General features: G+C 38.4%; 1 protein-coding gene across 2 annotated transcripts in view; it reads right to left on the reverse strand.

Moving 5' to 3' along the window:
* LOC136334441 (S-adenosyl-L-methionine-dependent tRNA 4-demethylwyosine synthase TYW1) overlaps nt 1-20,558 on the reverse strand; it is a 201,698-nt gene that overhangs the window by 19,687 nt on the left and 161,453 nt on the right. For both annotated transcript variants that reach the window (XM_066274639.1, XM_066274638.1), the window contains exon 14: nt 6,140-6,250. In XM_066274639.1, the coding sequence (XP_066130736.1) occupies nt 6,140-6,250 (111 nt within the window). The remainder of the gene's footprint in view (nt 1-6,139; nt 6,251-20,558) is intronic.

The raw sequence follows: 20,558 nt of genomic DNA on the forward strand, positions 1-20,558 counted from the left end.
AAATTAATTTTAACAGGGTGACATTGATCAATAAGGGTACATTGACGTCAGGCAAACATCAGTCCATCATTTGAAGTCAATTATGTTATATATCCATCACCTAAAGTCAAATCATTTTACATCACCTCATATTTGTTCCTCTTTATACCCTTCCTGCAAAACCCCTACCCCTTCCCTGACATCTTCCTCCCCCTGGTAGTGTGTTTACTATTATTTTTAACTCCATTTTAGAAAATTTTCACTTTAATTACTAAAACAACAACAGAAAGTTGCCTCTCAGACGAAATAGTTTAACCCTATTGACAGGAAAGCATTCCTTCTCCACTTACTGATTTCATCTCAGTCGTCTGAATTACAGCAATATACGCTCACTGAAACAATTAACACAACGCAGATGTATTGAAATTAAACGTTTCCTTCCCCTTCTACCAAACAGAACAGTTAACAATCTGATATATACCCTTTCATACTTTTCTTATGTAAATAGAGCTAAACATATACAGTTAAAATGTAATCAAATAATAAATATTATTCTATAACTCCATCTGTTTCTTAATAGCATACTTTATTCTGTGAACATCTCTTTTCCTACTTTAGTTTCAAAGGAAGATACCTCATTAACTCATTAGGCAAATGATGGCTGATTTTTTACAAACATGCTCAACCCCTGTGGCCCAAGCACCCACACTGCCACACTGCAGGTCCTCATAAGAGGCGATCGTCCCGTGCTTTCACCAGACACCGCACACACTGTATCTATTACATTCTATTTTATCACTTAAGTAAAACATTTCAGATTATGATTAGATTACATATTTGTCCAAGAATTTTTAAATAAAATCTTTTAATGTAGCTCTAGACTTTGCCTTGTTCAATAAAACATTCGTTTGCCAAATGGCATATCCATGTCAAATTTTGTTATCTCCTTGCTTTGATGAGGCCTGGCACATGGAGAGAACTCAAAAATATCTGTTGAATGCAGGGATAAAATAGTAAAAAGGAAACATTGTTTGAAAAAACTATGTTATTATAACATCTCAGGTACAGACAGGTTTTATCTATTTCCTAGTTATGTTCCTAGTTTGCCCAAGTAAAAAAAAAAAATCAAAGAATTACACTGTTGGCCCTGGCCGGTTGGCTCAGCGGTAGAGCGTCGGCCTAGCGTGCGGAGGACCCGGGTTCGATTCCCGGCCAGGGCACACAAGAGAAGCACCCATTTGCTTCTCCACCCCTCCGCCGCGCTTTCCTCTCTGTCTCTCTCTTCCCCTCCCGCAGCCAAGGCTCCATTGGAGCAAAGATGGCCCGGGCGCTGGGGATGGCTCTGTGGCCTCTGCCTCAGGCGCTAGAGTGGCTCTGGTCGCAACATGGCGACGCCCAGGATGGGCAGAGAATCGCCCCCTGGTGGGCAGAGCGTCGCCCCTGGTGGGCGTGCCGGGTGGATCCCGGTCGGGCGCATGCGGGAGTCTGTCTGACTGTCTCTCCCTGTTTCCAGCTTCAGAAAAATGGAAAAAAAAAAAAAAAAAAAAAGAATTACACTGTTTACACAGTAGTCATCTTTCTTTAAAAAATAATATTGGTATCTGACCAGGCGGTGGCACAGTGGATAGAGCATCGGACTGGAATGCGGAGGACACAGGTTTGAGACCCCGAGGTCGCCACCTTGAGTGCAGGCTCATCTGGTTTGAGCAAAAGCTCACCAGCTTGGACCCAAGGTTGCTGGCTTGAGCAAGGGGTTACTAGGTCTGCTGTAGCCCCCTGGTCAAGGCACATAAAGCAATCAATGAACAACTAAGGTGTTGCAACAAAAAACTGATGATTGATGCTTCTCATCTCTCTCCATTCTTGTCTGTCCCTGTCTGTCCCTCTTTCTGACTCTCTTTCTGTCCCTGTTAAAAATATATATATATAGGCCCTGGCCGGATGGCTCAGTGGTAGAGCATCGGCCTAGCGTGCAAGAGTCCTGGGTTTGATTCCCAGCCAGGGCACACAGGAGAAGCGCCCATCTGCTACTCCACCCCTCCCCCTCTCCTTCCTCTCTGTCTTTCTCTTCCCCTCCCGCAGCCAAGGCTCCATTGGAGCAAAGTTGGCCCGGGTGCTGAGAATGGCTCTATGGCTTCTGCCTCAGGCACTAGAATGGCTCTGGTTGCAACAGAGCAACACCTTAGATGGGCAGAGCATCGCCCCCTGGTGGGCATGCCAGATCCCGGTCGGGCGCATGCAGAAGTCTGTCTGACTGCCTCCCTGTTTCCAACTTCAGAGGGGGGAAAAAAAAAAAAAAAAAAAAAAAAAAAAAAATATATATATATATATATATATATATATATGTATGTTGATTCTCTTCAGATTTTAAGATATCTCATTCGTTATAGAAAACATGAAAGAAAGAAAATGAAAATAGGTGACCATGTGACCCTGACAAGTTGCTTTAAAACAGAGGTTTTAGTGTAACGTAATTTGAGGCAGCATTCTTTTTTTTTTTTCTTTTTTTTGTATTTTTCTGAAGCTGGAAACGGGGAGAGACAGTCAGACTCCCGCATGCACCCGACTGGGATCCACCCGGTACGCCCACCAAAGGCAACGCTCTGCCCACCAGGGGGCAATGCTCTGCCCCTCTGGGGCGTCACTCTGCCGCGACCAGAGCCACTCTAGCGCCTAGGGCAGAGGCCAAGGAGCCATCCCCAGCGCCCGGGCCATCTTTGCTCCAATGGAGCCTTGGCTGCGGGAGGGGAAGAGAGAGACAGAGAGGAAGGAGGGGGGGATGGAGAAGCAAATGGGCGCTTCTCCTATGTGCCCTGGCCGGAAATCGAACCCGGGTCCCCTGCACGCCAGGCCGACGCTCTACTGCTGAGCCAACCGGCCAGGGCCGAGGCAGCATTCTTTAATAGCTAAATCATAAATTAAAATACCACTAACCCCCAATGTTGGCAAAGTTTACTTAAGGAAACATATTTTTCAGATAGTTTGTATCTTTGCATCATTAGAGTTTAAGAGCAATTTAAGGAAAAAAAGTTTGACCTGACTAGAGATAAATGCCACACACTGTGACAGCAGTGTCTCTTTCACCTGTTCCCACTCCCAACCCTTCAGAGTACAGTGACACAGAAAGCTGAACTTACTAAAAGACAGCTGTAAAACTCTGAAATATCCTCTGATATATAGAGTGCATTCAACTTCACACACATACACTGAAGAGTGGAACTTTCAGGTATTGGGTGAATTTTCCGGTCATTTTCTCTCATTTTATAGATTCCTAGTTGTCCAAGAGAACCATTTGCCTCTCAACACTCCATAGCTTTAACCACCACCTCCTGCTGACGACTTCCGAATCTTCATGCCAGCCCTGTCTTATCACTGACCTCCAGACTTAATAACCTACTGCCTATTTGAACCTATACCAGGATATTTTTTAAAATACCTCAAATTTAATAAAGCCAACAGAGAATGCATGAAATTACTCCCCAGACTTCCCTCCCTCCCACACTGGTCTTTCCGTCTCTGCGCTGTTCCGCACCCACACGGCTGTTTCAGTTAAAAACCTAGTGCTATTCTGGACTCCTTTTGCTCTTTCACTCCCTTCCTATCACCTACCAATAAGTTCTGTTGGTTCTATTTCCAAAACTTATCCCAAATGCAGCCACTCTTCTCCAACTATATCGCCAATGACCTTCCCCACATCTCTTGCTTGGGTTAAGCAATAACTTTTTAACTGCTCTGCCTACTTCTACTACTGCCCTCTCTAACCTACTCATGACAACAACAAGGTGATACTTTATCACCATAAATCAGATCACATCACTCTCCAGCTTAGAACCTAGTGTAGAGAAAGGCTTACCATGGAACAGTATAAAATCCAATTCTCTTATCCTTTGTTGAAAGGCCTAACAAAATTTGGCCCCAGCCCACCTCTCTGACTCATCTTATGTCACTGCCCACTCCAACTGCCCCACAGAGATGACACAGGACCTCCGTATCCTATCTGTGCCATCTGCCAGAATGATCTGACCCTAAGTCTTTGCATATTGTATTGCTTCTTAGTACTTAGGTATCAGTTTTGAAAAAGTCATCCTCTCAGAAAAGCCTCCTAGCTTATGAAAGTTAGAAGAGACAACCACAATATCTAGCAAAAAATATATACATTTAGCTTTGACACATCAGTCCACTTTTAGGAATCCATCCCAAGGAAATACTGGCAAATGCAACACTGAAAACCAGACATTACATGCCTCCTGCTGGAAGTATGCAATACCACTAATAAAATAATCTTGGAATGCAAACACACACACACACACACACACACACACAAACACAAATCTGATCAATCATCTCTTGATCTAACTACCAATCCACAGGAAACATAAAAATGCAATCAGAATCTAAATTATAAATAGGAGGAACTAGCCAGGATAATCATTTTCTTCAACAAAATAAATTACAAGGGGAAAAAAACATATGGAAGAGCAATTAGATTAAAAGAAATTTAAGAGAAAAATAATCCAACTACAATGAATGGCCCTTACTTGGATCCAGATTCAAAAATATTGTTTAAATAACTGGTCTAATTTGAAACCTCAATATAGGCCTGACCTGTGCTGGTGCAGTGGATAAAGTGTTGACCTGGAATACTGAGGTCACCGGTTTGAAACCCTGGGCTTGCCTGGTCCAGGCACATATGGGAGTTGATGCTTCCTGCACCTCCCTCTTTCTCTCTCTCTCTCTGCCCTCTCTCAAAAATATTTTTATATTAAAAAAAAGAAAGCTTGTATGTTCTAAAACTTAAAATTATTGTTAAAGTTGTTCAGTTATGAGAACTGTATTCTAAATCAGTGTTTAAAATGAATGAGTATCTTTTAGAGTTATATATTTAAACAGTTCACTTATGAGAACTGTATTCTGAATCAGTGTTTAAAATGAGTGAATATCTTTTAGAGTTATATATTTAAACAGTTATGGATCAGTGATATAGTGTGGGGGTTCGCTTCAAAATAATATGGTGGAAGCAAGAAAACAGGTAGGGATATAGCTGAAACATGAGCTGATAAGTTTTGAAGCTGAGTGATGAAATAATGGGGTTCACAGACCAGTCTCTTCACTTCTTGTATGTTTGAAGTTTTCCATAATAAAAGTTTACTTAAAAGCCAACCAATTACTCAGTATAATACTTCTATTTCTCAGCACACTGATGGTACTACAGTTAAACCTTGAACAATACAATTTTGAACTGCATGCGTCCACACATAGGTGAATTTTTTTCACTAAATACTATAAATGTATTCTCTTTTCCTTATGATTTTCTTAATAAAATTTTTTTCCTTTAGCTGACTTTATGGTAAGACTACAGTATATAATACATATAACATACATAATACATGTTAACCAACAATATTATTGGGAAGGCTCTAGTATTGGTAGGCTATGAGCAATTAAGCTTTTGGAGAGTCAAAACTTGTACATGAATTTTCAAGTGTGCTCCTAACACCACATTGTTCAAGGGTCAACTTTGTGTAGCTTTTAATTATTCAGTTTGTACTGATTGTCTACCTCTCACTAATATATTAGCTTTGCGGGAACAAATGCTTACTCTTTACTGCTATCATACCCAATGACTAGAACAGAGCCAGGTTTTGGGGGGGTTTTTTTGTATTTTTCTGAAGCTGGAAACGGGGAGGCAGTCAGACAGACTCCCGCATGCGCCTGACCAGGATCCACCCGGCACACCCACCAGGGGGCGATGCTCTGCCCATCTGGGGTGTCGCTCTGTCGCGACCAGAGCCATCCTAGTGCCTGGGGCAGATGCCAAGGAGCCATCCCCAGCGCCCGGGCCATCTTTTGCTCCAATAGAGCCTTGGCTGTGGGAGGGGAAGAGAGAGACAGAGAGGAAGGAGGGGGGGAGGGGTGGAGAAGCAGATGGGCGCCTCTCCTGTGTGCCCTGGCCGGGAATTGAACCCAGGACTTCTGCACGCCAGGCCGACGCTCTACCACTGAGCCAACCGGCCAGGGCCTAGAGCCAGGTTCTTGATTAATATTTCTGAATGAATGAATAAAATATCTGGGACATCCTGTAGAGTTCTGAAGATTAACTCTAGAACGGTCAACAAAGCATCCCAGGCAAGGTGCGGAGCAGTGGCCAGCGGGGGCTTACCTTCACTTCGATGAAGTCGGGACGCCCCAGAGACACCAGCTCAGCATATGCCTGGAGCTCATCCACGTTCCACGCTTTGACTAGAGTCAGTCTGTACACAGTGCGCTGTTGCTAAAACAAAGGAAAAGTCAACTTTGTTAATGTCTTTGTAGTAGTTACACCTAGGAAAACTTTCCAATTTCTTTAACCCATAGAGAACCCAGGTAAGGTGAAATCCAGTATAAACTTCTATAAGTTGAAGTTATATTTGGTAGAAAGATGAAAAACATGTAACAAAGTAATAAGATTCTCATTAGCCTTATAAAGGCAAGAATACTGGCATATTTCTTTTCTTTCACTAACAATATTTAACACTATTAGGCACCCAAAAGTTTCTTGACAAAACCCATTGAATTAGATTTAGTAAAGAACAATAAGTTAATCAAATAGTTTTGGACTGTCAAAAATTAACCTTCAGGCCCTGGCCGGTTGGCTCAGCGGTAGAGCGTCGGCCTGGCGTGCGGGGGACCCGGGTTCAATTCCCGGCCAGGGCACATAGGAGAAGCACCCATTTGCTTCTCCATCCCCTCCCCCTCCCTCCTCTCTGTCTCTCTCTTCCCCTCCCGCAGCCAAGGCTCCATTGGAGCAAAGATGGCCCGGGCGCTGGGGATGGCTCCTTGGCCTCTGCCCCAGGCGCTAGAGTGGCTCTGGTCGCGGCAGAGCAACGCCCCAGAGGGGCAGAGCATCGCCCCCTGGTGGGCAGAGTGTGGCCCCTGGTGGGCGTGCCGGGTGGATCCCGGTCGGGCGCATGCGGGAGTCTGTTTGACTGTCTCTCCCCGTTTCCAGCTTCAGAAAAATACAAAAAATATATATAAATAAATAAATAAATAAATAAGTCTTAAAAAAAAATTAACCTTCAGCCTTTCAGGTGCCAATTACTCAAGTTGTTTATGATAAAAATTTCTAATTATTCTTGTCCTCTTTACCACTTTCTTATTATTTAATGAACTCTAATTGGCAGAACAGGCACCTTTATGAACTGCCAGTGTTGCCATTTACTTACCACATAACCCAAAGAGATACTGGTTTTCTGAAAAGCAACTGAATAGTAGTCATCAAAGCCTTTTATTATGCCCTTTGACTTTGTAGCTCCCTCCCAGGACTCAAGACAAATTAGAAATTCAAAGACTCATCTAACTGTCTTAGAACAATATTACTAAAGAGAACTTAGAAGCTAAAGCGATGGTGGGGCCAGAACCTGTGATCTGCCTACATCCAACAGAAGAATATGGCAACGGTGATGTGATGCATGTGGTTATGAGTACAGGATCACGTTCATTCACCCATACAAAGTCCCAGGCAATGCCTATCCTGTTAAACCTCAAGCATGTTTTAAGTAGCAAGGCTCAAAATACTCTAGAGAAAAACAAAGTGAGGTAAGAGAGTTATAAAGTGACGTCAATCTCTTTACTTCTGTTTGAAGATTTCCATAATTAGCAAAAAAGGAAGAAACATACAATCTTTAATAAAAAAAAATCCCAACAGATAGTATTAAGCAGCCATTCCAGAAAAAGTGTACCCCCAAAATATTTTTTAAATGTATATATAATGCATGACAAGACAGAAATCATCCAGAGTCCCTTTACATGGCTAGAATTCACCCAATACCAAAACCTAACAGAAAAGGTAGAGAACTGTAGACCAATGTCACTTGTACTTATAAACTTATAAACGTAAAACTCTTAAAGAAATTTTTGCAAATAAAAGTCAAACTGTTAAAAATTCTAGGAAGGCAAAGATGATTCAACATTAGGCTATATATTAATACAAATTATTACATCAATAGCTCAACACAGAAAAGCCATACCATTACCTGCATAGATACACAAAGACATTTGATATAGTTTAAAAGCCATTCCTAATTTATGTTAAGGATGTGTTTTTTAATTTTGAAAACAAATCAGAATAAACATATCAAAATCCCTTTGGTAAACTCAATAATTAAAAAAACACACCCATAACGTAAAGAAAACATTCTCCAGTCAATAGTCAATGTTTCTTAATGATTTAAAAATTAGAGGCATTTCCACTCTATTATTTTTATATACCTTCTCTGAACACTAAAATCAAAACAAGAACGAGAATTATTGAATAGTATACAAAAAATAATAATAATCACTTGCAAATGACATAACTGGCTTCTTAAAAATCTAAGAAAATTAACTAAAATTAGTTAAGAAAAAGTAACCAGTTACCAAATAAAAAGAAAAAAATGAGCAGCCTTCCTGACATAGAGTGTGGGATAAATATGGACTCTGGGACCACTGAATCCCAGACCATGTGCTAGGTCTCTTTAATACCTGTTCTCAGTTTCTACCTGTGTAATATGAGGGTTTTACACAGGATTAAGCATATTAACTCATGTAGCCCTGAGAACTAAGCCTGGCAGCAGTGAGTCAGATCAAGGATTAGCTCAGGGGTCCCCAAACTTTTTACACAGGGGGCCAGTTCACTGTCCCTCAGACCATTGGAGGGCCAGACTATAAAAAAAAAAACTATGAACAAATCCCTATGCACAGTGCACATAGCTTATTTTAAAGTAAAAAAACAAAACAGGAACAAATACAATATTTAAAGTAAAGAACAAGTAAATTTAAATCAATAAACTGACCAGTATTTCAATGGGAACTACGGGCCTGCTTTTGGCTAATGAGATGGTCAATGTCCGGTTCCATATTTGTCACTGCCAGATATAACAAGTGATGTGACGTGCTTCCGGAGCCGTGAGGCGTGCATCCCACGTCACTGGAAGTAGTACTGTATGTGAGCGATGCCATGCTTTGCGTCTCTCACTGACCACCAATGAAAGAGGTACCCCTTCCAGAAGTGCGGCGGGGGCCGGATAAATGGCCTCAGGGGGTCGCATGTGGCCCACGGGCCGTAGTTTGGTGACCCCTGGATTAGCTTCTATATGCCATTATAGACTTATACTTAAATATATACTACATGTACAGTTACAAAACACAAGGCAAAGAAAATTCTACTTACAATTGTAAAATACATCTATAAAAGAATTAATTTATGAAATAACATGAATAGTGAATAGAATAAACTTTTCTGAGAGACCATAACAAAAACTCATCTACATAAAGAGCATGATGAATTTTAAAATGTAATGTAATTCCAAGAGAATTTTAAAATCCCTTTGATTGAATACACTGGCCATGGTATCAACAGCAACAACAGCAGCAGGAGTTAGCAGTGAGTCAGTATTTACTATGCGCCAGCTGTCACTGGAAGTGCTTCATATCTTGGCAAAAATTCCAATATTCATCTAATCCTCACAACAGTTCTTACAAAATAGGTTTATTATCTTTACATTTCAGATATGAAATTGAGGCCTAGTGCTGTTAAATAAATTTCCCAAAGTGACATGGCTGAAAAGCAACAGCGCTGGGATAGGAAAGCAAGTGGTATGAATCCAGGGCAGACTTCCTACCTTGATAAACATCTTTACATTGCGAAATAAAACATACAAAGAGAAATGTGCATAAAACATGAATGTACAGCTCAAAAAATTAACATAATAAAACACCCATCACCTAGTCACTATCTACTCCCTTTGCCCCCAATAGATTTAACTTCCTTTTTTTTTTTTTTTGTATTTTTCTGAAGCTGGAAACGGGGAGAGACAGTCAAACAGACTCCCGCATGCGCCCGACCGGGATCCACCCGGCACACTCACCAGGGGCGACGCTCTGCCCACCAGGGGGCGATGCTCTGCCCCTCCGGGGTGTCGCTCTTCCGTGACCAGAGCCACTCTAGCGCCTGGGGCAGAGGCCAAGGAGCCATCCCCAGCGCCCGGGCCATCTTTGCTCCAATGGAGCCTTGGCTGCGGGAGGGGAAGAGAGAGACAGAGAGGAAGGAGGGGGGGGGGGGCGATGGAGAAGCAAATGGGCGCTTCTCCTATGTGCCCTGGCCGGGAATCGAACCCGGGTCCCTGCACGCCAGGCCAACGCTCTACCGCTGAGCCAACCAGCCAGGGCCTAGATTTAACTTCTTGACTTGAACATTATAGTTTAGATTTGAGCCTATGTTTGAAATTTATATAAATGGAACCGTATATTCCTTTATGTCTTGCTTCTGTCATTCAATGTTGTAGACACCTGATGAACAAGGGCATGCATTTTTTTCTTGGATGTACACTACTTAGGATGTTTATACATTTAACTTTAACTTTAGCAGCTGCTGCCAAACTGGTTTCCAGAGTCCTTTCACTGCACTGTCAACTGTGGTGTATCAGAGTTGCAGCTGTTTCTCTTCTTTGACAATACGTGGGGTTGTGAGTGTTAAATTTTAGCCCCTCACTATGACCTGTGGTGACGCAATGAATAAAACATCAACCTGGAACGCTGATGTCGCAGGTTCGAAACCCTGGGCTTGCCCAGTCAAGGCACATATGGGAGTTGATGCTTCCTGCTCCTCCTCCCTCTCGCTCGCTCTCTCTCTCCTCTCTATAATGAATTTTTAAAAATTAAATTTTAGCCCCTCCTGCATCATTTTATTCTGTATTTACCTGATTACTAATGAAGTTGAGTATGTTTCTGGCCATTTGGATCTCTCCTCTTGTGGAGTACTTGTTCAAGTGTTTTTGAGTATTTCTCTATTGTGGTATCTTTGGCCTGCTGATTTTCCCCCCCCCCCCCAAATTTTTATATATTCTGGGATATAAGAGCTCTATTATAAATGTATTAGGAATATTTTCATCTACTCTATGGTTTTCATTTTCACTTTCTTCATATGTTTTGATCTACAGAAGTAACTAATTTTAGTACATTTACCTCTTAATATATAGCATACATGTTCAGATTGCCAAAGACAAAGAAAAGCACTATGGGATTATAGAAAAAAGAATGTTATTAGATTTGATTAGGTTTTATATCAAATTATCAACTTCACTTTCTGGGTTTCCCTGTGTCTGTGGGGAGTTTGCTCAATGAAAGAGTTTCAGAGATTTTATTTTAAGTATGTTTAAAATTAGTTAAAGCAGTTGTTAAAGTCTATAGGAAAAGTAAAGGGTGTTAGAATCCAATTAGATTAGATTAAAACTAGAACAGAGTACAGATATTGCTTAAAAGGTGACTGCTGGAATTTCTTTTGAAAAAATAAATACTTAACACTGTTATTTTATTCTTTTTGTTGAAGAGAAAAGGTATAGTATAAACTGAATTGTAATAAAACCTATTTCTTCAATTTGCTTGTGATCTAGATTGGTTACTACAAGATTTTCTGAATGTGGCATATTATGTAGCAGGGGCAGGGATGGTACAATACTACAGAATATAAAAATGAGAATGAAGGTACATAACAGTTCAGCTAGTCATTATTCAGGCCATAAAGTGATTTATAAAAATGTCAAGAAATTGGCATGTTATAATTTCATGTATTTTCTACTTGAGAATCTAGGATTTCCACCCAGTAGTAAGCACAATACAAAATATAGGGGAGAGGTATCTATAAGTAACACCACATTAAATGTGCAGCCAGGCTATGTGGCCAGAGATGTAGTCAGAAAGGACAGAAGAAAAGAAGAAAAAGTGTAAGATGAGGAAAAGAGTACAGAGTAGCAATTAAACTACTAGGCTCTGAAATCTATGTGGGTTTTACATAATCTCTGTGCCTTTTTTAAAGTAGAAAGAGTTATAGTATCTATATCAAATAATGTTATAAAGTTAAAAGAAAAGGACGTAGAATACAGCCAGTGGCACCTGGAAAAGTACGTATAAATTCCAGCTACCATCATCAATCAGAACCATCAGCAGCTCCTCAGATTCATTCTTTCACAGAGGCATCAATTCAACCAGTAGTCACTGGGTCCATCTGTACGCCAGGCATAACCCTAGATGCTGGAGTTATAGCAATGAACAAAGAAAGTACTGACTGTTGTGTAATTTACGTTCTACAAAACCAGACTCAAAAATTAGCAATAAAAGTAATACCAAAAGAGGAGAGGAACCAGGAAACAAGCAGAGGTAGGGCTCTACCACTCTTGCCTTTTGTGCTGTGATCTCAATCGATAGACACCAAATAGACTATCAATCAAATCTTATGCTTGTTAAAAAAGTAAATCAAAACAACTTAAAACAAAAAGCAACTTAAAATTAAAAATCCCTCATTGAAGAACACTGTTTCTAAATGTAAAGGAACACTAATGCTTCTACTAGAAATTGGTCAATCTATCAGAGTCCTTGGAAATGCCTATTCTTGAAATGGCTTTAAATACTCATTACTATTTATGGGAGACAAAACAAAATGGATCAACATGATAGGTCAAATAAGCAAATAATGAGAAAATAAATTCAAAGATATAACACACGATGTAGCCAAATGAGCATTTTTAATGTTCAAAGAAGATGAGCACAAGCACTGTTACACAATTACTCCCCAAATCAGTTGACTAAATAACCAACTCATTCAAACCTTTAAAAAATTGAAAAATGTAGATCAAGGAAAAAAGGGAAATACAATGTTTTAAGACTCAGTGAAGAATGTTTATTCCAACAGGAAAATAAATCATAGAAGAAAACACATCAAGCCATTAATAGTTCTTACTTCTGAGAAATAGAAGGGTTGTTGGTTTATAACTTATATTTCTTTTTAAAAGGCCTATAGAACACCATTAGTGTTCCAACATATTCATTATGAAAGTTTTAAATGGAGGGGAGAAAATGGTAAAAAGAACGTTTAAAAAAAGAATGGCTAAAAAATTCCAAAATTTGATGAAAAATATGACTCTACACATCCATAAAGCTCAGTGAACTTCAGGAGTGATAAAATCAAAAAGAGCCAGACTGAGAAACTTTACAATCAAACTATCAAAAGACAAAGAGAATAGCAAAAAAACCCAGAAGTGATTAGTCATGTACAAGGTTCAAGGAATCCTCAATAACATTCAAAGGCAATTTCTTATCAACAACCATAGCAGTCAGGAGGCAGTGCAATGATATATTTATACTGCTGAAAAAAATAAAATAAAAAAACCCTGCCAAACAAGAATTCTATGTCTGGCAAAACTATACTTCAAAAATAAAGGAGAAACTAAATAATTCCCAGAAAAGCAAAAGCTGAGGGAGTTCACTGTTAGCAGAGCTGCCCTAGAAGAAATGCCAAAGGGAGTCCTTCAGGATGCCATGGAAGGAATCAGTCAATAACTTGAAACCATGTGAAGAAATAAAGAACTCTGAGAAGGTAAGTACATTGGTAAATATAAAAGCCAGCATTATTCTATTTTCAGTTGGTAATTCCTTTTTTTTGTTTTCTATGTGATTTAAAAGACATATAAAGTCTGGACAGTGGTGGCACAGTGGATAAAATGTTGACCTGGAATGCTGAGGTCACTGGTTCACAGCTCTGGGCTTGACTAGTCACAGCATATACAACAGCAATTCTCACCCCTCCCCCTCCTCTCTCTGTAAAACCAAGAAATAAAATCTTTAAAAAAAAATAAAAAGACATATAAAGAGAAGAATATCTATATGTAAATCTATGTTAATGGGCATGCACTGTATAAAATGTAATTTTTGAAATTAACAACATAAAGAAGAGAGATTATATAGAAACAGTTTTTTGCAAGTTACTGAAATTAACCTATTAGCAATTCAAACTAGACTGTTATATTTAAAATTTTAGTTCTGATCCCCATGATAACCATTAATAACTAAAAGTTATACAAAAAAGAAAATGAAAAGGTAATCAAAAGGTACACTGCAAAAAAACAACCAAACATAAAAAAAGGCAGTCCTGGAAGAAATGAGAAACAAAAAAGATCTATGATATATAGAAAACAAACAAAAAAAATAGTAGAAGCCTTTCCTTATCTATAATCACTTTAAATACAGGGCGATTACAAAAGTAGGTTTACAGCTGTGAGTATGTGAAACACAGAGTTTATTCTTGTATTATTATTATTGTATTATTTACTTGTATTACAACTGTAAATCTAATTTTGCGCCCATCCTTATATAAATTGATTAAACTCACTAACTAAAAGAGACAGATAGAATGGATTTTAAAAATTAACCAACTCTATGCTGTCTATAAGTCTCACTTTAGATCCAAAGATACAAACAGGTTGAAAGTAAAAGAATGGAAAAACTATATTCCATGTAAATAGTAACTAAGAGAGAGCTGGGGTGGCTACACTAATATCAAATAAAACATACTTACATAAAAAAATTGTTATGAGACAAGGAAAGTCCTTATGTATTGAAAAAACGATTAAGTCAACAAGATATAACAATAATAAACATATATGCACCAACCATCACATACAAGGGATCTGCAATAACATTAACAGCCATTTTTCATCAGGATTATTGCCAACCAGGAAATCCCAAATTAACCTTTGGTGTCTAGAGTTCTTATGGATCTTCATCACATATTGCCTACATGGCTAAACTTTGGTTTCCAGACCATCCTGGATGTCTTAACGTGTGAATTATGCCAAACATTCCAAGAAGAATATTCTCAAACTCTTCCAAAAAATAGAAGGAACACTTCTTTTTTTTTTAAATACATATAATTGATTTTTTAAAAATTTTTATTAATTTTAATGGGGTGACATTAATAAATCAGGGTACATATGTTCAAAGAAAACATCTCCAAGTTATCTTGTCATTCAATTATGTTGCATACCCGTCACCCAAAGTCAAATTGTCCTCTGTCACCTTCTATCTGGTTTTCTTTGTGCCCCACCCCTCCCTCCACCCCTTCCCTCTCCTCCCTCCCCCACCCCGGTAACCACTACACTCTTGTCCATGTCTCTTAGTCTCCACCTATGTATGGAATCATGCAGTTCTTAGTTTTTTCTGATTTACTTATTACATTCCATATAATGTTATCAAGATCCATCCATTTTGTTGTAAATGATCCGATGTCATCATTTCTTATGGCTGAGGAGTATTCCATAGTATATATGTACCACATCTTCTTTATCCAATCATCTATTGTAAGGCTTTTTGGTTGTTTCCATGTCTTGGCCACTGTGAACAATGCTGTGATGAACATGGGGCTGCATGTGTCTTTACGTACCAATGTTTTTGAGTTTTGGGGGTATATACCCAGTAGAGGGACTGCTGGGTCATATGGTTTTAATGAGCATTTTATGATTTGACTCCAAAGGCAAGGGAAGTGAAGGCAAAGATAAATGAATGAGACCACATCAGACTAAGAAGTTTTTGCACAGCAAGAGAAACTGACAAGAAAATAAACAGACAGTCAACTAAATGGGAGATGATATTTTCAAACAACAGCTCAGGCCTTTTCAAATAAAGGCCTAATATCCAAAATATACAAAGAACTTATAAAAATCAACAACAAACAAACAATCCAATAAAAAACTGGGAAGAGGACATGAACAGACACTTCTCCCAGGAAGAAATACAAATGGCCAAAAGATATATGAAAAGATGCTCATCTTCATTAGCTATTAGAGAAATGCAAATCAAAACTACAATGAGATACCACCTCACACCTGTTAGATTAGCTATTATCAACAAGACAGGTAATAGCAAGTGTTGGAGAGGCTGTGGAGAAAAAGGAACCCTCATCCACTGCTGGTGGGAATGTAAAGTAATACAACCATTATGGAAGAAAGTACGGTTGTTCCTCAAAAAACTAAAAATAGAAGGAACACTTCTTAACTCTTTCTCTGAGGTTAGCATTATCTTCAAACCAAACCACACAAAGATATCACAAGAAAATATCCACTACCCCTTACAGACGCAGATATTCTCAACAAAATACTATCAAACTAAATCCAGTAACAAATTAAAATATTCCATATCACAAATAAGTGGGAATTACCCCAGAAATAAAAAAAAATCACATATTGCATGAATCAATTCATATAAACTATCTGAAATAGTTATATCCATAAGAACAGAGAGCAGATCAATAGTTTTCAGACACTGGGGGCAGGGAGGATGGGGGGTAACTACTTAATGAATACAGGATTTTATTTTTGGGTGATGAAAATGTTTAGAAAGTAGGTAAACATGGTGACTGAACAACATTATGAATGTATATGTCAATAAAGTGTTTACTTTAAAATGCCTAGCTTTCATTACTTGAATTTCACCTCAATAAAAATTTTTTAAAAATAACTGTCAAAACTCAAGCTGCCCATTTTACAGAGAAAAGCAAACTGATTCTCAAGACGAACATAGAAATGAATATGAACCCAAAAAGCCAAAATTATTTTGAAAAAGAACAAATTCAATTACTATAGCCTTGAGTAAGTTTTGAAATCAACAGATGAACAGTTTAAAAAGATTTACTATACACACAATAAAATATTCAGCCACAAGAAAGAAGAAAGTGGCATTTATGACAACATGGATGGACATGGACATTGAGGGCACTATGATAAGTGATGTAATTCAAAGACAAATATTGTGTGGTATCACTTTTGAGTGGAATCTACAAAAGCCAAACTCACAGAAACAGAGAGTATAACAGTGGTTACTAGGTGTTAGTGGTGGGGTGGGGGTAGGATTGGGGAAATGTTGGTCAAAGGATATAAACTTGCAGTTACAGATAAATAAGTGTTGGAGCTCTAAGACACAGCACTGTGATTGTAGTTAGCAATACTGTATTATCTACTTCAAAGTGGCTAAGAAATTAGATCTTAAATGTTCTCACCACAAAAAGGAAATGATAATTATATTATTTTTTTAGGTGAGGGTAGGGGAGATAGAGAGATTCCCTCATGTGCCCTGACTGTGATTCACCCAGTAACCCCTGTCTGGGGCCAATGCTCAGACCAACTGGAATTCCTCAGCACCTGGGACCAACACTCAAACCAATCAAGCCACTTGCTGTGAGAGAGGAAGAGAGAGAAATGGGGGAGAGGGAAGTGTACAGAAGCAGATGGTCACTTCTCATGTGTGCCCTGACCGGAAATCAAACCAGGGACATCTGCAAGCGAGGCCAACAGTCTATCCACTGAGCTACCCAGCCAGGGTCAAAATGATAATTATTTGACATGAAACATCAGCTAATACTATGGTGGTAATCATATTGCAATATATAAATGTATCAGGTCAAAATGTTGGACATCTTAAATTTACACAATGTGCCTGGCTACATAGCTCCATTGGTTGGAGCATTTGCCCAAAGCACAGAGGTTGCCAGTTCAATCCCCAGTCAGGGCACATACAGGAACGAATTGAGGTTCCAGTCTCTTTCTCTCTCTTCTTTTCTAGCTAAAATCAATCAAACAATCAATCAATTTACATTTATACAATGTTACATGTCAATTATCAATTATATCTCAATAAAAAGTAGGAACAGGGAGAAGCAAAATTGCCAGAAGTTATTTGTAGAATAAAATTAATGAAATAGATAAATTAACAGAAAGAGTAATTAAAAATAAAAACATGCATATAGTCTATTGTCAGGAATAAAGAAGGTATAACAAAGATAAAAGAATATCATGAGAAATTATACAAAACATTTTGAAAATTTAAATGAAATGTACAAAGTTCTAGGAAAATACAACTTAATAAAACTAGTAAAAGAAATAGAATATCTGAATGGTCCTATAATTATTAATGGAGCTCAATCTGTAATATTAAGTTCTCCCAAAGAATAAAAAAAAAATAAACTATTTTATAAGGCCTGTAAAATGCTGATACAAAAACTTGACAGGGTCATTAAAAGAAAATTACAGTTCAGAATTTCTCAAAAACAGAGATGGAAACTGCTTTAAAAATAAAATATATAAAGGAATCCCAAAATACAAAAAAATAGGTAATACATAATGAACAAGTTGCGTTTATTTCAGAAAAAGAGGTGATTTGGTATTGCAAAATCAATGTATTTCAATTATCACACTAGCAGAATAATATAAACTCAATAGATACAGAAAAAGAATTTGATAGCTCAACAGTCTTTCAAAATAAAAAAGGATACTACTTCAGTTTGATGAAGAACATTTATGAAAAAACAACAAAATTCATACTTATGAAATAATGAAAACTTTCCCAGATGTCAAAGCCAATGCTTTAACATAAAAAAAAAAAAATTATAGAATTTTTTAAAAAAACTACAGATAAATACTGTCATTTAGGGATGTTGCTAGATAGAAGGTAAATATACAAAAAATCAATTTTATTTTTATACAATTGCAATAATTAGAAAATAAAAATTTAGGCCCTGGCCGGTTGGCTCAGCGGTAGAGCATTGGCCTGGCGTGCAGGAGTCCTGGGTTCGATTCCCAGCCAGGGCACACAGGAGAAGTGCCCATCTGCTTCTCCACCCCTCCCCCTCTCTTTCCTCTCTCTCTCTTCCCCTCCCGCAGCCGAGGCTCCATTGGAGCAAAGATGGCCCGGGCGCTAGGGATGGCTCTGTGGCCTCTGCCTCAGGCGCTAGAATGGCTCTGGATGCAACAGAGTGATGCCCCAGAGGGGCAGAGCATCGCCCCCTGGTGGGCATGCTGGGTGGATCCCGGTCGGGTATGTGCGTGAGTCTGGCTGACTGCCTCCCCGTTTCCAGGTTCGGAAAAATGAAAAAATAAAAATTTAAAATATCACTTGCCAATTGATCCAACATGATTATACTTCCAGGAATAAAACATAAAAAATATATGCATGGTCTTGGCCCTGGCGGTTTGGCCCAGCATGTATATGTCTCATGTTCAATTCTTGGTCAGGCACGCAGAAGTGCCTATCTGCTTCTCCACCCCATCCCCTCTCACTTCTCTCTATATATCTTTATCTCTCTTTTCTCCTTCCCTCCTGCAGCCATGGCTCGATTGGAGTGAGTTGGCCCCAGGCACTGAGGATGGCTCCATGGCCTCCACCTCAGGCACTAAAAAAATGACTCCAGCTGTAACAGAGCAAGGGCCCCAGATGGGCAGAGCATCATGCAGGAGTCTGTCTCTGCCTTCCCCCTCCTCTCATGAAAATAAATTTAAATAAATAAATAAATAAAAATATTAAAAAGTGTACATATCATTATTATATTTTATAATTTGTAAATACCAGTTTGTGAAACTCCGGTTTTTTTCTCATTATATCAATATCTACATAATGTCCTTTATTTCATCTCTTGGCTTGCAAAGCCTAAAATATTTGTTGCCCTCTGACACAGACTTAATCTCTCCCCAAACTGAATATATCAATAGATTCAATGCAATCAATCCAAAGTATAGAGGGCTTTTTCCAATTGACAAAATAATGCTAAAATCTATGTGGAAATGCTAAGGTCTAAGAATAATCAAATCATTTCTAAGGAAGAACAAATTTAAAGGACTTGGACTACAAGATATCAAGACTTAATAAAGCTATAATAATTAAGGCAGAGTGTCATTGGCAGCATTGTAAGTAGAGCAGTGGAACAATACAGAGTCTAAAAACAGACCCACACATGTATGGATACTTGATTTATGACACAGTTGGCAGTGCAGAATAAAATAGAAAACGGTGTTATTTAAATAAACAGTGCTAGATCAAATGGATTCTCATGCATGGGGAAAACATCCACAATTAAAAATATTTTCATAATGTATTACAGACTTGAATGTGAAAGGAAAATAAAAAAGTATCTACAAAACAATGTAAGAATCTTTTCAAGACTTTCTTAACCAGTTTAAATTGCACTCAGCATGAAAGGAAGAATAACAAACTGAACTACATTAAAATTAGCAACTTGTCTTTATCAAAAGACATGTTGAGAATAAAGAGACAAGCCACAGAGTAAAAAAAAGAAATTTATTCACATCTAAAATACATACAGAACTCCTAAAAGCCAGTAAGAAAAAGAGAATACAAACTAGGAATGTTCTTGTATGGCCTGGAGTAGGAATGGTTTTTATGATTTGATGATAGAGAACACTAACTTTGAAGCAATTAGCCCTTTCATGAGAGGGTATCCAAATGACCAATAAACAGAAATACAAATTAAATCCGTAAGAAAATATTACTTCACAACCACCACAGAGACTGACAAAACCAGCAGGAGGAAAGAATGAGAAACAACTGGAACACATTGCTGTACGGAGTGTAAATTCATACATTGCTTTAGAGATTGCTTGGGATTATCTACTAATGGTGAATAAATGTATACCAAATGATCCAGCTGTTCATTTCCTAGCCATAGAGTCAACACCAAAAGACATATACAGGAATGTTATTAGTAGGATTATGCATAATTGCCAAAAACTGGAAAAATATGAGTATTCTTCAATAGTAAAATAAATTATAGCATATTCATATAACAAAATACAGCAATGGTAAGAGACTATAGTTCTTCATAACATGGATAAATCTAAAAAGAAATACAAATCAGCCCTTGCCTATTGGCATGGCGTGTGGATGTCCCAAGTTTGATTCCAGGTCCAGGCACACAGGAAAAGCGACCATCTGCTTCTCCACCCCTC

This window comes from Saccopteryx bilineata, chromosome 4, assembly GCF_036850765.1.
Source record: "Saccopteryx bilineata isolate mSacBil1 chromosome 4, mSacBil1_pri_phased_curated, whole genome shotgun sequence".
Classification (NCBI taxonomy): Eukaryota; Metazoa; Chordata; class Mammalia; order Chiroptera; family Emballonuridae; genus Saccopteryx; species Saccopteryx bilineata.